This window comes from Vicia villosa, unplaced genomic scaffold, assembly GCF_029867415.1.
Source record: "Vicia villosa cultivar HV-30 ecotype Madison, WI unplaced genomic scaffold, Vvil1.0 scaffold8, whole genome shotgun sequence".
Taxonomy (NCBI): Eukaryota; Viridiplantae; Streptophyta; class Magnoliopsida; order Fabales; family Fabaceae; genus Vicia; species Vicia villosa.
The window spans coordinates 2,222,702-2,244,208 of record NW_026706811.1 but is presented as its reverse complement, the minus strand read 5'-3'; the positions used below and the strand labels follow the sequence as shown (position 1 = coordinate 2,244,208).

Here is a 21,507-nt window from a genome sequence, read left to right as displayed (position 1 = left end):
CCAAACTTTCATATTTTCTGTTGTACCTTTGTTCTCCTTCTTACTTTGGCATCGGAGTGCCTTGCAGGTACAACCCCATTTTTTTCAATCATCACCGAACATCAAGCTACATGTTGTCGGCCACTTGTTCAGCACCAACCGAACAATTTAAAATATGACAAAATATTATGTAGGTACTTATACGGAACACTTTATTTTCAAACTCTTCCGTAGATGTAGATACGGAAGTTTTCATGAACTTGGGATTTTCCCAATTAATTGGGAAAATCCCAAATTTAATTATATTTTAATGCTTCCATAGATGCATCTACGGAAAAAACCAATTTTAAAAAAAAATGTTTTCGAAGATATATCTACGAAAATATAGAGCATAAGTGAAATTATATTAGGAAATTGTTTTAAAAATTAGAGAAGGAAAAGTTTATTGATTAAAGTGACATTAATAACCATTTGACGATTATCCTAAAAAAATAATTGAAATTTGAATAAGAGGTTATAAGTCAAATTCTTACACTTAAGCTAACACATTCTTTGTTAAAAATGAGGAAAAACTATCTATTCTTAATCAAGGCTTATATATTGAATAGAAAAGAAAAGATGATTAAAAAAAATTAAGTTAGTCCCATAAAAAAATTTAAAGAAAGATATATCTAACTTAATTTTTTTATAAAAAAGAAATTGAGTGAGTGATAATGATATTAATACTATTAGATGGATCCAAACTCCTTAAGTTAGTCCCATAAAAAAATTTAAAGAAAGATATATATATATATATATATATATATATATATATATATATATATATATATATATATATATATATATATATATATATATATATATATGTTTTTTTATAAAAATGGAATTGAGTGAGTGATAATGATATCTACAATATAAGAAAAGAAATAGTTCTGGAAATCCCCAATATGCCCTGCTGATCAACCAAGCCTCCACGTGGATATTCTGCAAGACTTTCTTTCAATTTTCTATTTTATTATTATTATTAAAATCTTTCCTTTTCTTTGGTCATTGCAAACGTAAATCAATCTTTCTTTTGCTGTTAACCCTTCATCTCCTCCTTCTCTCTCCACCAACCCTCTTCATTATTCTAAATCTCCCTTTTTCTCTCACTCTTTCTCTCTCCTCCATTCCATTTCTCTTTTCTGTGATTTCTCATTTTCTTCTCAAATCTCCTTCCCTAAACTCTAATCTCCTTTCTTACCACTTCCAAATTTCATGTCGACGGCGTCACTGTCACCATCACCGTCGTCACTGTGTCTCATCTTTTGTTTATGTCTTATTGTAGTCAACACAACAAAATGTTTCAATGATTCACATTAAGATTTTTAAAAGTTAAAATCTTTAAAAGTATAAGATACAAATTTTTATGGTTTTTGCTTTTAACTGTTTCATCTTTTATTTATTCAACATCACTAACATTATTTTTATGGTTTTCGTTTCAGATATGTTCTTATTCTTCAGATCTTGGGTTGTTTGTTGATACAGAGTGATGATAAAGAGATCTTACTCCCTTTTCTATTTCGTATAAATCCAAATCTGGGTTTTTGTATGATTTATATTTTTCTTTTTAGATATGAGTTTTATCCTTTATGAAAGATCAATTTTTTTTGTTGCATAAGATTACAAGATTATGGGATGAAAGGTTGGAATTTGTGAGAATAGGAATTATGGTTCTGTTTTTTTGAAATTTTATTTGCATGTTTTGTAGGTAATTTATGAAAGAAATTTTCTCAACAATCATCCAGGTAATGTGGTAAGTCTCATTTCGCCCCTTTTCATCTTCTTCTGCCAACCTTTAAAACTCGGCTTATTTCTTCTTCTCACTTCTTCAAATCAAGAAAATTGGTAAATTCCCCTATGTTATTTGATTCTTTTCTCAATTTTGATTTTTTTTACCATATAAGAAAGGTTGAAATTTGTGAGAATATGAATTAGGGTTCTGATTTTTGAAATTTTATTTTCATGTGTTGTAGGTAATTTACGAAAGAAATCTTCTCAACAATCAACCAGGTAATATGGTAAGCCTCATTTTCCCCCTTTTTATCTTCTTCTGCCAACCTTTAAAAACTCACCTTATTTCTTCTTCTCACTTCTTCAAATCATGAAAATTGGTAAATTCTCCTCTGTTATTTGATTTCTTTTCTCAAGTTTGGATTTTTTTTAACCTTATTCCTAAGGGTTTACTATAACTTTTAAAAACTCACCTTATTTCTTCTTCTCACTTCTTCAAATCATGAAAATTTATAATTTCTCTTCTGTTATTTGATTTCTTTTCTCAATTTTGGATTTTTTTTATGTTTTTCCTAAGGGTTTACTATGGGTAATATTTTATTTTAATTAAAAAATATCTCTTTAAAAGACATATTGATGAACACGATAATTTGAATAATATCAAATTCTCCTATGTATAAGTTGTTTCTTGGAAAATATCTTATTTGTTTGCTTAATTTCTCATGATTTGTCTGCAATATATTAACTATATTTGTATTTATTCTATATTCGACAGGGATCAAGTCTTGATATCAATGCATAAATGTGGCTTCTGGTTGTAAATTTCACGATGTTTTCTTATGAATCAAGGGAAATTCATTTTAGGTGTGTACAATATTCTTTTAAATGATGTCGCATTTGAGCTTCATATTTCCTGTTTGAAAATGTACTCCAGGTATCCATCTCTAACACAATCACGTTTCCTGTTTTCAAATGTACATTGATATGATGTGAGTATGATGTTGTATCTATAATTCTATATCAAAAAAAATTACTTTTAGTCGTGATATGAAATAGTGGTTGAATACTGGCGATTTTTTCTTTTCAGCCATATGGCAGTTTTGGGGCAATATTAATTCCATAACTTTCATTTGAATACTGATTTTCTAGCAAAACCTCACTTATGATATGGATCTTAAGACTTGATGCTTTGATTTACTCGAGTTTTGAACGACAATTTTTTTAACTCTTTTGGTTTAACCTTTTAATGTATTAGTTTTTATATATTTTTTGTTATTGTTTTGGGCAGCATTTAGGCTTACTTGAGAGGTTTAGTATGAGAAATATTTTTTGTTATTGATTATCAAATGTTTGTTGTTTCTTTATTTTTTTGGTCTGGAATTCTTAATATTATGTTGCATTAACTTTGACAGGGAGTAAAATGGACCAAGTTCATAGAAGCTTTTACAAATGTTTAGGGCTCACTCAAGTTTACATAGACAAAATATATTGCTTATTAAATTGTGTATTCATCAATTCTATGTAAAGATTCAAGTACTATTTTGTTTACCAAATAAATTATGTAATATACTATGATCGACAAACTAAATAATAGTACATATTATCAATTTAATTTTAATAGTAATATTTTGTGCAATTTTTCGTTAGAATGTAGACACAAAATAAAAACAAATTAATACAAATAATATATACGATTAATGACAGTAGCAGAAGGCAAATGTTAACACAAAATATACTCCCTGTATTGAATATTTTTATAATTGCGAATTAAAAGTATTAATTGTTGATCTCTATGTATATATTTACATATATCTAAGTTGCAATGTAAAACTGTTGGCAAAATAAAGTTAACATTGTAACATATATATTATGTACTATTTTAAGTTTATTCATTACGTTTAAATATGTTATTTTTTAAACATAATAGGGGTGTGATGTAACCTTACATCTACTTACTCACGGTGACCTGTATCCTCTCGTCGTGAACATGTCATTCAGTCTGGATCACTTACTGATTTATGCTAATGATAACAAAGAGTACGCGGTGTCAATGGCTACAATGACTGCAATTTCATTATTTATAAGTGTCCAACTTATATGCATCTACTATTTTCCCAGGTCATCTAAAAAATTTATTAATTATAATGACATTTGTATTAACTATTTAAACTTAATAATGATTGAATAGATATGTTTAATTGATGTAAATACGATAAAAATAATTGTTTTGGGATCTAAATACAATAAAAATATGTGTTAATTATTAAAATTTATTTATTTTCATAGTTATTGTTTAATCATTTTCATTTAAAAACGAATTTATTGAGATGTAGAATATAGGATATTTGTAGCTTAAAATAAAAAGTAATTCAATATATATTATTTGACATATTTTGATTGAGTTATAATTTGCATTTAAGATAATCAATGTCAATAAATAGCAAAAAATAAAGTCATAAATTTTTTAAATGATATAAATGGTAGAGTTATAATTTTAATTGGAAGATGAATATTTATATTAAATAATAAAAGCTCAATAAAAAGTAATTTAATATATATTATTTGACATATTTTGATTGAGTTATAATTTTCATTTATTCTTTTCACGATGTCAATCCTTTTTACATTTGTAGATTTAATAATAAAAAAATAGCTCAATAAATATTATTTGACATATTTTTATTGAGTTAAAATTTGAATTCATAGATAATTTTTTAGGATAAATATTTAGAAATAAATAATTAATTATATGATGGTAATTGTTTAGTTAGAATTTTCATTTCTAAGTAAATATTAAAATAAAATATTTAGAAATAGATTTTCAATATTTAATGCAACGATTTTAAAATATTTTCATTTTTTAAATTTGGTAATTATAAGGATATGTTTTTTACTGCAATTTTCAAATGATTATGAAATGTAAATATTTTTAATTGCATCACAATATATATACTTATACATCCTACATGAATTCTAAATTAATGATAGAATTGACATAGTACGGTTATATTTGAATATTTAAATATTTTACTATCAATTTTAGTATTTATTTTTATTTGTTAATTTAAAATTTTTGTTTTTATTATTATTAATATTTTTAATGACGTTGACAACTATAGAAATGTTATATTTTTTATAATTGAATATATCTTCTTTAGGTTTAACAGAAAAATATGGAAAAATTGGATTTTATAAAATAAAAATAAAAATTTTAATAAAAGCAGAAAATCATTAAAATTCTTAAAATTGTGTTATTAGGAATATTAAATATTATAAGAAAACATTGTTGATCTACTATTTTCTTCTTCGAATCTAAAAAAAAGATTACATTTTGGATCTGGAACTAATAACTGACGTGTTGTATCTTTAAACATTATTGATATTATATTTGATTTCATGGAGAGTTACAAAAAATAAAACTCTGATTTTGATGCAGGACTAATTTATATGTGATCATCTTTTTTATAGCACATATTTATCAGCTGATTTCATTCTATTGTATGCCTTGAAAAAAATAAAACTCGGTTTTGATGTAGGACTAAATGAATAAAGTTGTTCCGAGGAATAAAAAAATATAAGAAAGTCAAGCCATATTATTTTGAATACCCCTTTATTTTGTTTTTATCATTTATTTATAATATGCCTTTGATTGATTTCCATAAAAAAATTTCTGAAATTAAATATACTTAAATATCATTAATTTGTAATTATTTTATTTTGCTTTATTACTGAATTTATTTTGATTATGAATATATAAATATATTTATGTCATATAAAATATATTTAACGATGAATTAAAATATGTAAAAATGGCATTGAAGTAAAATATTGAGATGAGTATCAAAGGCATATTGGTTATAAATTGTGTGTCTCGAGACAAAAGTAATTATGAAATATATTATAGAGTAAAGATCTACTAGAATGTGTTGGAGTGTGCTACACATGTACAATAATATGTTAAGATATTCATATTAATAATAAATGATAATATTAATAATATTAAATTACTTATTCAAAATCTAGATTTATTTGATTTTTTTTGTGAAGTCAAATAATTCGTATTACTATTCTCTTAATATTTCTAATAGGGTGAATTCTTATCTACCCAACTCAAAAAGTTGGGTAAGATTACCTCCTTTGTAAAATGCTTTGAAAACAACAAACATTTGTAGCATTTTAATAAATAATTAAATGTCTTTAATGAGATGGAATCATGTGATTGGTTGGAGGTACACTACCCAACTTTTTGTGATGGGTAGAGAAGTTGTCCCCTTCTAAGAGCATAAATATAGGGGGTGGTATTTGCCACATGTACCACTTGTGTCATAATAGTATGGATAATTGAATGCAAATGGTGTAGTATTACATAACCACCATATCCAAATAATGCTACGGTGCTTTTCAATTTTTTAGTGTATATTGTGTGATTAGTGGGACCCATTTTAAGTTTTTAGATGGGTAGTATGGATATTTACAAATTGTAATTAGTGGTTTAAATAATTGAGAAGTGTGAAATAATATATTATATTAAGTGGGGTCCATTTATACCACCAAATTGGATGGTATGGATGTGGGTGCTCTAATAGAGGTTATCATTTGCCTGTCCCACACGTTTTTCTATAACTAAATTAGCATTGCAAACGATTTTTAATAAATGCAGAATAAATTAGACAATCATTTATCATCTTTATATAATTTTTTTCTATAAATAAATATGTATTATATATATTTTTAATATAAATTTATGATTTGATATTGTCAAATTGTAGAATTTAAATCAATTAATTAATTAGAGAATATAATTTTCTCCCATTAAGGAAAAGATATTAGACAATAATACAAATAATTGTATTTAGCATTTTTTATAAAATAATTATCATAATTAATTTAAACGAGAGAGTAATACACCATATTATGGGTTATGTATCTTGAGATATATGTTATGCCCTATGACTTATACTATTGTGTATCATGGTTTAATTTTGTCATCCTTTTTACTGCTATGAGATGACAACACTTCTACATCTCTTCAAAAGTAACAATTCATTGCATGTTAATATATTAGTTTTCCAATTTGCACAGTTATCAATCTCTAACTCTATGGATATCTACATATTGCTATACCAATCTTTAAGTCTATAGTGTTTATTATTCAAGACATGAGGCTTTTTAAAAACAAAAAGAAACCACTTTTTTTCACTTTGTCTCTACAACTATTGTTTTTATAAATCAGCTTAAAAATTGTTTTTAAATATTTAAAAAATATTATATTTTAATGTTGTTGTTTAGATTAAAAAATTAACACAAAAATTAAATATTATTTTTACTAATTTTTTTACAACAAAGAAAAATAGTTTGAATAAATTTTTAATTTAATATATAATATTTTTTTAAGATATAACATTATGTCTACATCATTTTAAATAATATTATTCTACTCTACTTACTCCTCATTTATTACTACTATCACAGCTATGCTTCTACTTTTATCTCATGTCCCAACACAATAGGTTCATAATTTGATTACCTATTTGATTAAATAGGTTCATAATTATCCTATATCAATATAAATTTTAGATTAAATTTTTTTCAGTAATAGTCAAAACAAGTGTTATAACAGTAATAAATTTTAATAATTTTAAGTGTTATATATATATAAAAGTTTTATAATAGTCAAATTTTAGTTTTTTTTTAATATATAGTTATTTGATGTTTTTTTAAAAATATTATATGACGTACAATTACAAATAAGGTAACAAATGTGTTATTTATGTAAATGTTTTTATATAGGAAAAAAATATTATTTATCCGAATTTTTTTAAAGAATGTTATTTTTATAAATGAGAAATAAATATATTTCTTATTAATGCTAAAATAAAAATAATATTTATGTACGAGAAAAAATATATTAACTATTCAAATATTTTTATATGCAAAAATTATAAAGGCATATGTTTTTAAATCAAACAAATGCGCGTTCAAAACTATAGTGAGTCAATAAAATTTTAATAAAATGGAACAACTTAACTATTGATCCACATTTATTACGAGCAAAATGAATATTAATATTTACAAATATTTTTTAACGGAACATGAAGTTACTTAATGTTGATTATTAACGGGACATGGAGTTACTGATCAAAATATTTTTTATTAACGGAACATAAAGTTACTGATCAAAATATTTTTTTAATGGGACATGAAACTACTTAATGTTGATTATTTATTTCCCAAATAATGATTATTAATTTTAATTAAAAAAAATTATATTAAAAAAGTGTACATCTATTATTTTAAAAAAAAATGTACATTTGAAACGGGACATGAAGTTATTAATCAAAATATTGATTATTAACGGGACTTGAAGTTACTGATCAAGATAATTTTTATTAATTATATTTTTAATTATTATTTTTCACCGGTAGCCAAATAATTTTTATTAAAAATATATATTTGAAACAAATGCGCGTCCCGTACCAGAACCCGTGCGAACGCACGGGTTTGTTACTAGTTAATACTATTAGATGGATCCAAACTCTTTAGAGCATCCACATTCAAAAAACTTATTTTAGTTTTTTAAATAGACCCTACTAAATTTTGTATATCATTTCAAACATTCCAATTATATAAACAATTCATCTGAATTTTTAAATATCAATCTAATCCACCAAAAACTATAAAATAGATCTCATTAAACTCACTTTATATCTCACCAATTAATTGATATATTTTTTTTTATTCAACTAAAGTGATAACCAATGTTTCTGAACGTTTTCAAGTTTGTGTACGTACTTTGAAGATCAATTATCCCTAAAATCCTGACATAAAGGCCTAGGTATGGCAGAAAATAATAACAATTAATGGTAAATAATGATAAATGGTGTGGCTGCAGTAAGCTACGGTGGCTTTGTTGAATTTATATGTTTTTATGTTTTTTAAATTACATTGTAGGATTAGTTAGACCCAATTTAAAACTTTTGATCAGTGTTTTTATGTTTTTTAAATTACAAAGCATCATGGCTGAGATTGGTTATCTTGGTGGACAGCTGCCCTTCCGGTATCTGGGAGTCCCTCTTTCTAGTCGTAAACTCACAATTCATCAATGCCAACCCTTATTGGACAAGATGTTAACTAAGCTCCAACACTGGTCCACGAAATTTTTGAGCTATGTCGGTCGTCAGCAGCTAGTACAGAGTACTCTCCATGCTGTTACAAACTACTGGACTCAACTGTTTCCACTCCCTAAGAGTATTATTCATATAGTTGAGGCTCTGTGTAAAAGTTTCCTGTGATCGGGCAAAGCTGTAGTTCGTAGGGCTTTGGTTGCGTGGGAGAAAGTCTGTGAGCCTCACAATGCAGGTGGACTCAATATTACGGCTCTCGACTGCTGGAATAAAGCCAGGTTCGCCAAAATCTTATGGAACATCCATAGAAAAGAGGACAAGCTTTGGATCCGGTGGCATGACATGTACTATATGAAGGGGACTGATGTGTTGCAGTGGCAGGTGACACCACACTGTTCCTGGATGCTTAAAAGCATTGTCAAAATTAGAGACTTGATAAGGGAGAGTGATTATTGGGAGGTGAGTATGGCTGATAGGAAATTTGTCACCAAAAGGATGTATGCAGAATTTCGAGGTGATAGAAATGTTGTTGAACACGTGCTTTAAGATGCTGCTAAAGTTTAGTTTGAATTAGTCAAAAAATATTATTATTATTATTATTATTATTCTTTAAGTTGTCAGTTGCATAAGTTTGTTTCCTATTTTCTAGCAGTGTTAGTAGTGGTTCCTAATAGTATGGAGCATTCTAGTAGTGTTAGTAGTAGTTCCTAATAGTATGGAGCATTAGTTTCTATTCAGTTATTTCTTTTGATGTATTTAAACATACTGCAATTGAATAAGAAAATATCTTTCAGCAGCAATACTCCCTCTCTCTGTTACGTTCCTTTTTCTATTTTACTCAAACATAAAACAACAATTGGTATCAGAGCTCTCTTCTTGAGGGACCTGTGATATGGATGCTGAATCAAGTTTCTCTCAAATTGCTCCTCCTATTTTTGATGGTGAGAACTATGATCTTTGGGCTGTGAGAATGGAGTCCTACCTTGAGGCTTTGGATTTGTGGGAAGCTATGGAAGAGGATTATGAGGTACCTCCGCTGCCGAACAATCCTACTATGGCTCAATTGAAAAATCACAAAGAAAAGAAAACTAAAAAGGCAAAGGCAAAGTCGTGTTTATATGCTGGTGTTTCATCAATCATTTTCACCAGAATAATGACTCTCAAAACAGCAAAGGAAATATGGGACTATCTGAAGGCAGAATATGCAGGGAATGAAAGGATTAGAGGAATGAAAGTTCTAAACTTGATGAGGGAATTCGAGCTGCAAAAAATGAAAGAGTCTGAGACAATCAAAGAATACTCAAACAGATTGTTGGGCATTTCCAACAAGGTAAGATTGTTGGGCACTGAGTTTGCAGATTCAAGAATTGTTGAAAAAATTCTTGTAATAGTGCCAGAAAAATATGAGGCATCTATAGCCTCTTTGGAAAACACAAAGGATCTTTGTAAGATCAGTTTGTCGGAAGTCATACAAGCCTTGCAGGCCCAAGAGCAACGAAGGCTTACGAGGGAAGATCGTATGGTTGAAGATGCTCTACCAGCCAAGAGCCAAGAAGCTAATGCAGATAATTGTAACAAAGGAAAGGGTAAAAAGAAAAATTATCCACCTTGTCATCATTGTGGAAAAATAGGTCATCCGCCATTCAGATGCTGGAGAAGGCCCGACGCAAAGTGCAGCAAGTGCAATGAGATTGGTCATGAAGATGTAATTTGCCGAGTTAAAATTCAGCAAGTTGCAGCTGAAGCAAAAAATGCAGAGCAGAAGGAAGAGGACCAATTATTTGTTGCAACCTGTTTCTCTAGCAACAGCTCATATGAATCTTGGTTGATTGATAGTGGCTGCACCAACCACATGACCTATGACAAAGAACTGTTTAAATACTTAGACAGCATTGAAATCAAATGGGTTAGAATTGGAAATGGTGAACAAATTACAGTAAAAGGCAAAGGAACAATAGCTCTAACAAGTCATTTAGGTACAAAAATTCTTACTGATGTTTTATATGTTCCTGAAATTAATCAAAATTTGATTAGTGTTGGACAACTACTTGAGAAAGAGTTCAAAGTTATCTTTGAAGATAAAACCTGCATAATTAAGGATCCGGCTGGAAAAAATTTGTTCAAGGTCAAAATGAAGAACAAGACTTTTTCATTCGATCCAATGAAGGAGGAACAAGCTGCATTTCCGGTTCAAGAAAGTCCTGTTGATCTTTGGCACAAAAGGTTGGGTCATTTCCATCATTCGGGAATGAGCTACATGATGAAGAATCAACTTGTTCGCGGAATTCCCGTCTTAACCGAAAAGGCAACTGAGTGTGAAGCTTGCCAATTTGGAAAGTCAACAAGGAAATCATTTCCTGAAAGTAGTTGGAGGGCAAGCCAGAAGCTTCAACTTATCCACACTGATCTTGCTAGACCTCAAAGAACTCCATCATTGAAGGGAAATCTTTATTATATCATTTTCATTGATGATTTAACCAGAATGTGTTGGATTTATTTTATTAGAAGCAAGTTAGAAGTAGCTGATGTATTTTGCAAATTCAAAGCTCATGTAGAAAATCAAAGCAGCTGCCGTATTCAAATTGTGAGGTCAGATAATGGTACGGAATATGTTAGTGCTCAATTTCAGAAAATTTGTGATGAAGCCGGGATTGAACATCAACTAACAACACCGTACACTCCTCAACAAAATGGAGTTAGTGAAAGAAAAAATAGATCAATCATGGAGATGGCCAGGTGTATGCTACATCAAAAGGAATTACCAAAGAAGCTTTGGGCTGAAGCTGCAAATACATTTGTATTCATCCAAAATAGGCTTCCTACACGAGCTTTGTAAAATCAAACTCCTTTTGAAGCCTGGTTTGGATTTAAACCTTCTCTAGATTTTTTAAAAATATTTGGCTGCTTGTGCTACTCACATGTACCTCGGGTTAAGCGTGATAAGCTTGACAAAAGAGCAGAAGCTGGAGTATTTATTGGCTACAGTACACTCTCAAAAGCTTATAGAATTTTTCAGCCTCAAACAGAAAAAATTCAAATAAGTAGAGATGTGCACTTCATGGAAGATGAAAAATGGTGTTGGAATGACTCTACGAAGAATCAGAGTATTGAGTTGGAGCTTGAAGATTTAGTAGATGATCCACCCGTCCGAGGCACAAGGTCACTTGCTGACGTCTACCAAAGAAACAATGAAGTGGAGTACAATTTTGCTGTGTGTGAACCATCCTGTTTTGGAGACGCGGCCATGGATCAAAAATGGTTGGATGCAATGAAGGAGGAGCTGTTCATGATTGAAAAAAATCAAACTTGGGAGATGGTTCCAAAACCTCATGATAGAAAAGTTATTGGGGTGAAATGGGTGTTTAGAACAAAATTGAATCCTGATGGTTCTATAAACAAGCACAAAGCAAGGCTTGTTGTGAAGGGCTACTCTCAAATATTTGGAATTGATTTTTCTGATACTTTTGCTCCGGTAGCAAGACATGACACAATTAGGCTACTACTTGCAATTGTAGCAAATAAAGGCTGGAACGTATTTCACATGGACGTCAAATCAGCTTTCCTTCATTTTTTTTTGCAGGAGGAGATTTATGTTGAACAACCAGAAGGTTTTGTAGTCAAAGGCCAAGAAGAAAAAGTCTATTTGCTGAAAAAGGCTTTATACAGCTTAAAGCAAGCCCCTCGAGTGTGGTACAGCAGAATCAATGATTATTTGTTGAGCTTGGGATTTAAAAAAAGTCAAGTGGAAGCTACACTTTATATCAAGCATGCTGGTGTTGATATTTTAATTATTTCCTTGTATGTTGATGATCTTTTGGTGACAGGTAGCAACCTAGCACAAATTGATGAATTTAAACAAGAAATGAAAAGTGTTTTTGAAATGACTGACCTTGGTCTTATGAGCTATTTTTTGGGCATAGAGATCACTCAAAAGAAGAATGAGATTTTTATTTGTCAACAAAAATATGCAAAGGAGATCCTAAAAAAGTTTCAGTTTGATGAATGTAAAACAATGAACACTCCTATGAATCAAAAGGAGAGGTTCATCAAGGAGGATGGAGCTGATAAAGTAGACGAAGTTCATTTCAGAAGCTTGATTGGATGCCTTATGTATCTTACATCTACAAGGCCTGACATTTTATTCCCAGTTAGCTTGCTGTCAAGATTCATGCATTGTGCAAGTGAACTGCACATGAAGGCAGCAAAGAGAGTTGTAAGATATATCAAGGGAACCATCAATTATGGAGTCAAATACTGCAAGGTACAAGACTTCAAATTACTTGGATATTCTGACAGTGATTGGGCAGGTAGCTTGGACGATATGAAGAGTACTTCGGGGTATTGTTTCAACATGGGCTCAGGTGTTTTCTCTTGGTGTTCAAAGAAGCAAGAAATCGTAGCTCAATCAACTGCTGAAGCTGAGTTTGTAGCAGCAACGTTAGCCGTTAATCAAGCTATTTGGCTAAGGAATATTCTAGCAGATTTAGGCTTGAAGCAAGATCAATGCACAAAGGTTTTCGTTGATAATCAAGCAGCTATTTCAATCTCACATAATCCTACATTTCATGGGAAAACCAAGCATTTTAATATCAAGTTATTTTACTTAAGAGAAGTGCAAGAAAATGGTGATATAAGTCTTGTTTATTGTAAGACTGAAGACCAAGCTGCAGATATGTTTACCAAGTCTTTCTCACTCAATAGGTTTGAATGTCTAAGGAAGAAGCTAGGAGTTTGCAGCCTCCAAAGCAAGGAGGAGTGTTGAACACGTGCTTTAAGATGCTGCTAAAGTTTAGTTAGAATTAGTCAAAAAAAATTATTATTATTATTATTATTCTTTAAGTTGTCAGTTGCATAAGTTTGTTTCCTATTTTCTAGCAGTGTTAGTAGTGGTTCCTAATAGTATGGAGCATTCTAGTAGTGTTAGTAGTAGTTCCTAATAGTATGGAGCATTAGTTTCTATTCAGTTATTTCTTTTGATGTATTTAAACATACTGCAATTGAATAAGAAAATATCTTTCAGCAGCAATACTCCCTCTCTCTGTTACGTTCCTTTTTCTATTTTACTCAAACATAAAACAACAAATGTCATAATTTGGAGGAAAATCTTCTTCCAAAACTATGCTCGTCCCCGTACGCGTTTCATTTTGTGGTTAACGATACTTGGTAGGATCCCCACAAAAGATAGAATTGCTCGATTTGGTATCCACACAGATGGCAAATGTGTCTCTTGCGATAAACTCGAAACTATACATCATACTTTTTTTATTGCAAATTCACACAACACATTTGGCTTGCTCTCCTAAACTGGATCGGATACCAATCTACTAGACACGACTGGAATCGTGAGTGGAGCTGGATTATAGAGGAGACTGCGAAGAAAGGTTGGAGGAGATGCTTATTGAAAATGGTAACGGCAGAAACTGTGTACCAGATTTGGAAGTACAGAAACGAGGCTATTTTTTCTGGTACCAATCCACCAGTGGATATCATAAGCTGTGTTAAGCTTCTGGTGGTGCTTAGGGGGCAGCAAAAGGAAAAGCTCAAGGATCATTTGGATGTTGGCAATATGCTTACTCATTAGAAGTAATTTCTGTTTGTTTCTTGTTGCCTGTTTGATTTGTAGCTTGGGTAGATAGTGGCCTGGATCCTCGGATCGGCGTGTATTAATTGTTTTTTGGTTTGAAATAAAAGTTTATTTTCCTCCCAAAAAAATTACATTGTAGGATTAGTGAGACTCAATTTAAAATTTTTTATCAGTGATAAGGATATTTAGAATATATAATTGAGTTGTTTAAATAATTGAATAAAATATATTTATACCACCAAATTGAATGACTTGAATGTGGATGCTTATGTTTAAGTACCAAAGATACCAAATCGAAGTTGAAGAAAATTTTGACGACCATGATGCAATCTATTTCAACCACAATTTCTAGCTATCTTAAATCTCTAGTCTTTGTGTGTTCTCTGGTTTGGGCTGGATCGATTGATCGCCTCATTTGTTTTGTTTTTGGATTTTGAATAAAGTTTTTCTCGTTCAAAAAAAATATAGAAATGAAATCCAACAAAACAAAAATAGGAACTGATTGTAGACATATAGGAATGAAGATTTGAATTAAATTATAATGGGCTAGAAAGTATTACCAACAAAAATGAACAAAATATTGAACACTTAACTAACCCTAACTCATAAACAATCAAATCAAATAAAATAAATAATTCACTTTTGTGAAATGAAATGGAAAACAAACAACCGGAATCATAAAAGTTATTTTACAATTTGATCAAAATTGCATAGTACCAGCAAAAAAAGCTTGATTGATTTCTCATTACAAAAGTAAAAACTAAATTCAGGATTGGTCTTTTTCTTATTGTACAAAAAGAAATCTCAAATATAACATGCTAAGAGAGTTTAAAGAAAGACTCAATGATGTTCTGCATACTGCATAATCTGAAGCAGTGAATGATTCAAATCTCAACTAGAAATTTTTATATTCTACAAGTGACAGCAAATCAAGATTTTGATATTTGGAAATGATAGTTTTTAAACAAAATGACACGAAAATCAAACAAATTATAGTAGCCAGAAATATGACGATTAAAACAATAAGTTGAAGGGAAGAACACTCTTAAATAATAGAATTGAATGCAACCAAACAACATAAAAGTCACATGCTTCAATCAAATCTCCAATGAAAAGCTGGACACAAAAACTAACCATAAGAAAGCATAAAATGAAGAGAATGAAGTGATGCATAAATGAGCCATTGAGAGCAGAGAATGCAAGCAAAGATATACAGATAAAGAGATAGGTTCTGTTTTTTCACTTCTCCACATAAACATCTTCAAAATTGATTAACTTCCCATAAATAAGTCGAACAGCGTAAGAACAATGACAGATTAATAAAAATCATACACATTGAATACCGTAAGAAAAATCTCATTTTCTAAAACATTTCGTGCTTCTTACCACCACCCTTCTTATCATGTTTCCCGTTGCCTCCTTTTCTTTTCCCTATATTGGACATATTTTTACCCGTGTCATGACCTCTTGTGGGTGTTGACTTCAACAAATGCTTCACGTCAAGTATACCATTTCTAAAACGGCCTTCGCTTAACTTCAAACCCCTGTCCTCAGGCTTGTGTTTTCCAACTGGTTTTTTACTCTTGCTACTACCACCAACCTTTCCCCCAAACCGTCCTAGAATCATACGCTACAAGCCACAAATGGGACAAATATAAGGAATAATAAGGCAAGTAAGAGTTTTACAAACAAATAAAGATAGGAACGATAGAAATTAATTACCTCTTGGAGCATTTTTTCTTCTCTCTGCTTTTGTTTCTTCATCATTGGCCGTGCCACACTTAAAGGTAATCTCTGATTCTTGAGAGGCTGCATATTGGAATATGAAATCCTTAATTGTGTGCATTGGACATCCTGATATTATTACCATTTTTCAAATAGAAAAAAGAGCATCAACAAATAGACCTCACCTTCCCACCAAGGGAAACAACCTTCCTATCTTCAATCTTTTTGCGCTCTTTCCATGTCATATGCGAGTTGCCTAACATATATTGCAATAAGTATACATTATAACGAAGAACGTAACAAACCAAGTGAATATGCTTAGTTGCTTCCTATAATTTATTTACCTCAAAACACACCAATTTAAAATAATGAAAGGACTAAGGCTATGTTTGGATTTTTTGAGCGGAATGGAAAGAAACAGAACCGAGCAGAATGGAAAGTAATGGAACGGAGCGGACTACAGATTCCATTCCATTGTTTGGATATTTTAAGATGGAACAAAGCCATGTTCTCATTTCTGCCCAAATCAGAAGGTAAGAAAATGGTGGTAACTGATGGAATGCATTCCATCATGTTCCGCTCCACTCCACGCTCTTTTTAACAATCCAAAGGATTCCATTATGCTTCATTCCATCGTATTCCATCAATCCAAACACAGCCTAACGTTTTTCTTATCATTTAAAGATCCATATCAAATCTTTTCTTATAATACTTAAACACTTCAATGCAAAATCACAATGCAGTGCATTTTCTTATTAAAAAAAACGAAAAAATATTATGGGAAGATAGAAAGCAGAATGAATGAGAAGATAGACAGCATTGAATGGAAAATAAACTCAAAAGGATGAGAATATACTGAAGTTTTCAACATCTTTCATAATCGTCCTTAAGTCCATTTTTAAGTCCATTTCGTTTTCCCGCTTATTGGTATGTTCTCTGGATGGAACATGTTGTTTCTTCTTGTACATCTTTCCCATCCCTGCTTGAAAATTGAAACAGAGAAAATTTAAGGAAAAAAGCTTCAAACTAAAACAAAACTTGAAACTACAAGCACAATCAGAATAGAAAATAGTTCAAACGAATGATTTAAAAGCTTGAACCTCTTCATAGAAATACTGCCACAAAATTATAATAATGACAAAATAGAAATAAACAACTATAGATAGATAAAACCCAATCGCAGCCAAACGATCGCAGTGGTACAGAAGGGAGCGGCCTCCGGACAGCGCGCATCACTGTTTGCGGCTGTCTCAGATCCATTTCAGGAAAACAACACGGCGCATATAGCTGTCGTCACGGAGCTACACACCCGTTATAATGAAGATTTTTTGAAAGATAAAACAAAAAAAATTGACAGAAATTAGACCTTGAAGATTAATGAAGTTCAAATTACATCATAAATTTTATGCTTTGAGCTCAAAAATCATTCATTATCAAGCAGCTTTCTACCAGCATTCTCGTTGTTTATAGGTCATGTCATTTAAACATGTTTTAACGTCAAATAATAGCATAATTAAGGGTAAATATTGCAAGGCAATTTGCGACCAAATCAACCTCTTGATACCAATATTAACACCACGGTTCAGGGAGAAAACACATTGAGACATAAGTTGTGATTGAGTGGTCTGAAACCTAGGTTTACAGAGAGTAGAATCTCATCATATGTGTACTGTAGACATTTGAGCTATCAGCTTCCTAACCGAATAACTGTTCAGTTAGTTACTGCAGTTAAAGATGGACAGGTCAAGGTTATGGACTACCCAGCTAGTGGCTAGAGAACCACATACATAACATAAAACAGTCCAAACTGAATACAATATGGAAGAGAATAAACAGCGACAAAAGCAGTGAAGATATAAACATTCCTTGTAATACTCCAATTATGCTAATGATAATTTTTGTTCGAGGACTGGATGAGATACTAACCGCTAGGGCTGTCCATGGTATAGTTCAATGAGAAAACCGAACCAAAACAAACCATAGTAAAAATAGTATAAATTCACTCAAACTGAACCGAACTGTTTAAATTTATTCAGAACCAAACCGAATCAAAATCAGTGGTTTGGTATACCATTTCGAAATTCCGAACCGTACCAAACCGCTAGAAGTTAATTTTTTTCCAAACCAAACCATCTATTAAAGAACTGAACCATTAAACTATTTTTAAAATTTTAAAACTTTATTTTGCATTGACTACACACTAAATAATGTACATAAATCCAGAATTACGGTAAGAAATCAAGTGAATACGAGACAGAACCATGATGACCAGGAAACACAAATACGTCATCTCTCTTAAACTGCTCTTTCAAATCGCTACTAACCAAAAAAATAAAAAATAGAACCAAAGGACTCTTTCATATTGTGAGGACCCAAAACAAGAGCAACAAACAGTTACAGTGTGTGGCTGGAAACTATAAATCTTTGTATTGTCTCCAAACAACCACTCAGCCCTAACCCCTACCCTAAACCCCAACTCGATCACAACACAAGCCTCTGAGTTCACCTTTAATCTGAAACCTAGGTAGATACTGAATCGCGCTTAAGCAGAAGTAAGACGGAATCTATGGAATGCCGTCACGGAGTTAGGCGCCCGTTAATATGAATAATTTTTGAAAAATAAAATAAAAATACAGACAGAGAAACATGGAGAATCACAGCAGAAGGAGGAGGGATCGTGAAAAATCACAGTACTAACCAGAGACGCTTTTGAATTACAGTAGCGGCTGTTAGGTTGAAGGAAAAGGAAAAACTCTAACCTTGTAAAGTGATATGATTGTGAAAATAAAATAGGTAAATAAAAATTGGTTTAAATGTATTTTTTATCCTCTATTTTAATTCTCTATTTAAACAAATTTTTTAGTCTCTTCTATTTTTACAGATATGACCCTGATAATTAAGTATAAAATTTATTTTTAATTATGTGAGAGTCTTGATAAAGATAATTTATTTATTAATATTTTTGTAAGGTTAAATTGATAATTAATAATTTTAATTAGGGTTTAATAGAAATTAATTAATTAAAATATTAATAAGAAAATTTTTAGACTTAAAATTCAATTTATAAATGCCCCAGTCTAGTAGCAAGTTGACATTTGCCTTTATTTACATGAGCTTTATAAACACTAATAAAATTTGTTCAAGAATTGGTGTGGGACTTCAATGAAAAACAAAATCAACGAATAGTTGCATTTGTAGCCCCTTGCTTCTTTTCTAACTTCAAACAAGGTGGAGGCGTGGAGCCCTTTAAGGGAACCATTTTTGAGGCATTTGAGAGATATAAACATCAACATGGTTTGTTGTTGTTTCTTTTGATTTCATCTCTAGTGGTGTTTAAATTGATTCCAAATGAGCCAATTAAGCACTTAAAAAGGTGTCAATTGAGGGTAGTTATATAAAGTCATGTATCTATAACTATATTTAAAGAGGATAGGAGAGTTTGGGCTGCCCTATTTTTTTTCTAAATTACCCTTCACATATTACTATTATTTCCAAGATAATAAATAAATTTAATTTAAAATATAATTGCATATAATAGTTTTTTCCAACTGCACTTGGGTAGTTTGTATTAACAAAAACTGCTTCACTTTTCTATTTTCTAAACATTCGACCCATTACACAATTATTACATTTTACTTTCTAAAATTTTCAGATCTATATATGGTTATCAAAATGAAGAAAATAGTTACTTTGTACAAGGGATACTTTGTATAGAACCAAAGAAAATAGAAGAACACAACTCATGGTGGTTATTGGTGACATGCATAAGACTTAAGAGCAGCAACAACAAAAGAATTCATAAAATGTGGGGAAGGCTTCATATTGATAGGAATGTCACAACTCACATAAAAGAATATTGAGGGAAGATGATGACATAAATATTTGAGTTAAATGCAATTCACCCCCTGCCATTAGGGCGTGTTTCAGATTTGCCCCCCTGAATCTTTTTTTTTAAGAAGACACCCTTATAAAAATGAAAACCCAGTTTCACCACACCCTTTTACTACCAATGCTGACTGGGCTTTGACTATTGGATGATGTGGCAAAGGAACAATGCTGACTGTGTTATCTTCTTAAAAATAAATAGATTTCTAGGGTAATCTTTCTCCCCCAATCTGAAAATTGCTCGTACCATTTCAATTCCACCCCTATGCTTACCCTGTTCTTCCTCGTTCGTTCAATTCGATCATCGCAGATTAAGATGAATCTCAAAAACTTAACGTTTGGTTCTTCACCCAAGCAGCATAAGGAATCAAAGTAAGCCCTTTCTTCAATCCATACTCCTTGTGAAAAGTCTTGTCAGCTTCAATTGCATACACGTGAAACGTCTTGTTCTGTTTCGGATACTGTTTCCTAAACCAAGATCGTATGCTAGAGCCATAGCTTCTAGCTCCAACATCAACATACAAATACCTATTCTTGAAACTAATATCAACCATTGAAGATAGATACTTTATGTTCATGATAGCGATGGTGAGAGTCTCCGGCAGGGAGAAGAAGCAGAAATTACCGATGTTGCATGACTCGCCGGCGATGGAGATGACGTAAGCGAAACGGATGGCGATGATGAAAACCCCAAAGATGAGTAACCGTTTCAGAAGGTTTCAGAATGAGCTAGACTTCGCTGCGGTAGGTTCCATGGTAGCCATTGTGCACCTTTTTTTCATTACTGAAAAATGAAAATCAAATAAAATAAATGTAAAATAGAAAAAAATTGGAGTTTTTATTTTTATTTTATCGGGAGCAGAATCTAGCTGAGGTATGGTTAGCTCCGATTAAGGGTTTCGTTTCGGTGGCAGAGATTGGGAAATAGAGAAAAATGCGAGGGGCAAAATGGGAATGCATGTTTCGAGGATGAACAAGAAAAAGGTTAAGAATGTTTTTGTCTGTTCTCTGTGTTTGGGTGTGGAGAAGTAAAGAGCGAGTCTGTGACTCGGTGGTGTGTGACTCGGCGAAGATGGTGGTAGAATATTAAAAGACAGTGGATACTGGTAACCGGAAGGACCGGTGAGAGGGAAAGTGAAAAGCGAAGCAGATTCTGATGCGTGGATAGAGGAGAGGAGTCTCAACCATGACAGGGATGGAATTGAAACTGGTACGAGCAATTTTCAGATTGGGGGAGAAAGATTACCCTAGAAATCTATTTATTTTTAAGAAGATAACACAGTCAGCATTGTTCCTTTGCCACATCATCCAATAGTCAAAGCCCAGTCAGCATTGGTAGTAAAAGGGTGTGGTGAAACTGGGTTTTCATTTTTATAAGGGTGTCTTCTTAAAAAAAAAAAGATTCAGGGGGCAAATCTGAAACACGCTCTAATGGCA

The 21,507-nt window shown here is 31.2% G+C and overlaps 1 protein-coding gene across 2 annotated transcripts; it reads right to left on the bottom strand.

The window, feature by feature from the left end:
• Nucleotides 1-15,625: 15,625 nt before the first annotated feature.
• LOC131643164 (uncharacterized) lies at nt 15,626-18,998 on the bottom strand. Of its 2 annotated transcripts, none has more exons than XM_058913313.1 (5): nt 18,884-18,998; nt 17,042-17,164; nt 16,371-16,441; nt 16,183-16,269; nt 15,626-16,090 (listed from the first exon to the last, which is right to left on the bottom strand). In XM_058913313.1, the coding sequence occupies exons 2-5, from the start codon at nt 17,160-17,162 to the stop codon at nt 15,824-15,826; spliced, it is 546 nt and encodes a 181-aa protein (XP_058769296.1). In that variant the 5' UTR covers nt 17,163-17,164; nt 18,884-18,998; the 3' UTR covers nt 15,626-15,823. The 2 variants fall into 2 exon arrangements, with proteins under 2 accessions (XP_058769296.1, XP_058769299.1); XM_058913316.1 differs by lacking the exon at nt 18,884-18,998 and adding an exon at nt 18,692-18,858.
• Nucleotides 18,999-21,507: the final 2,509 nt, after the last annotated feature.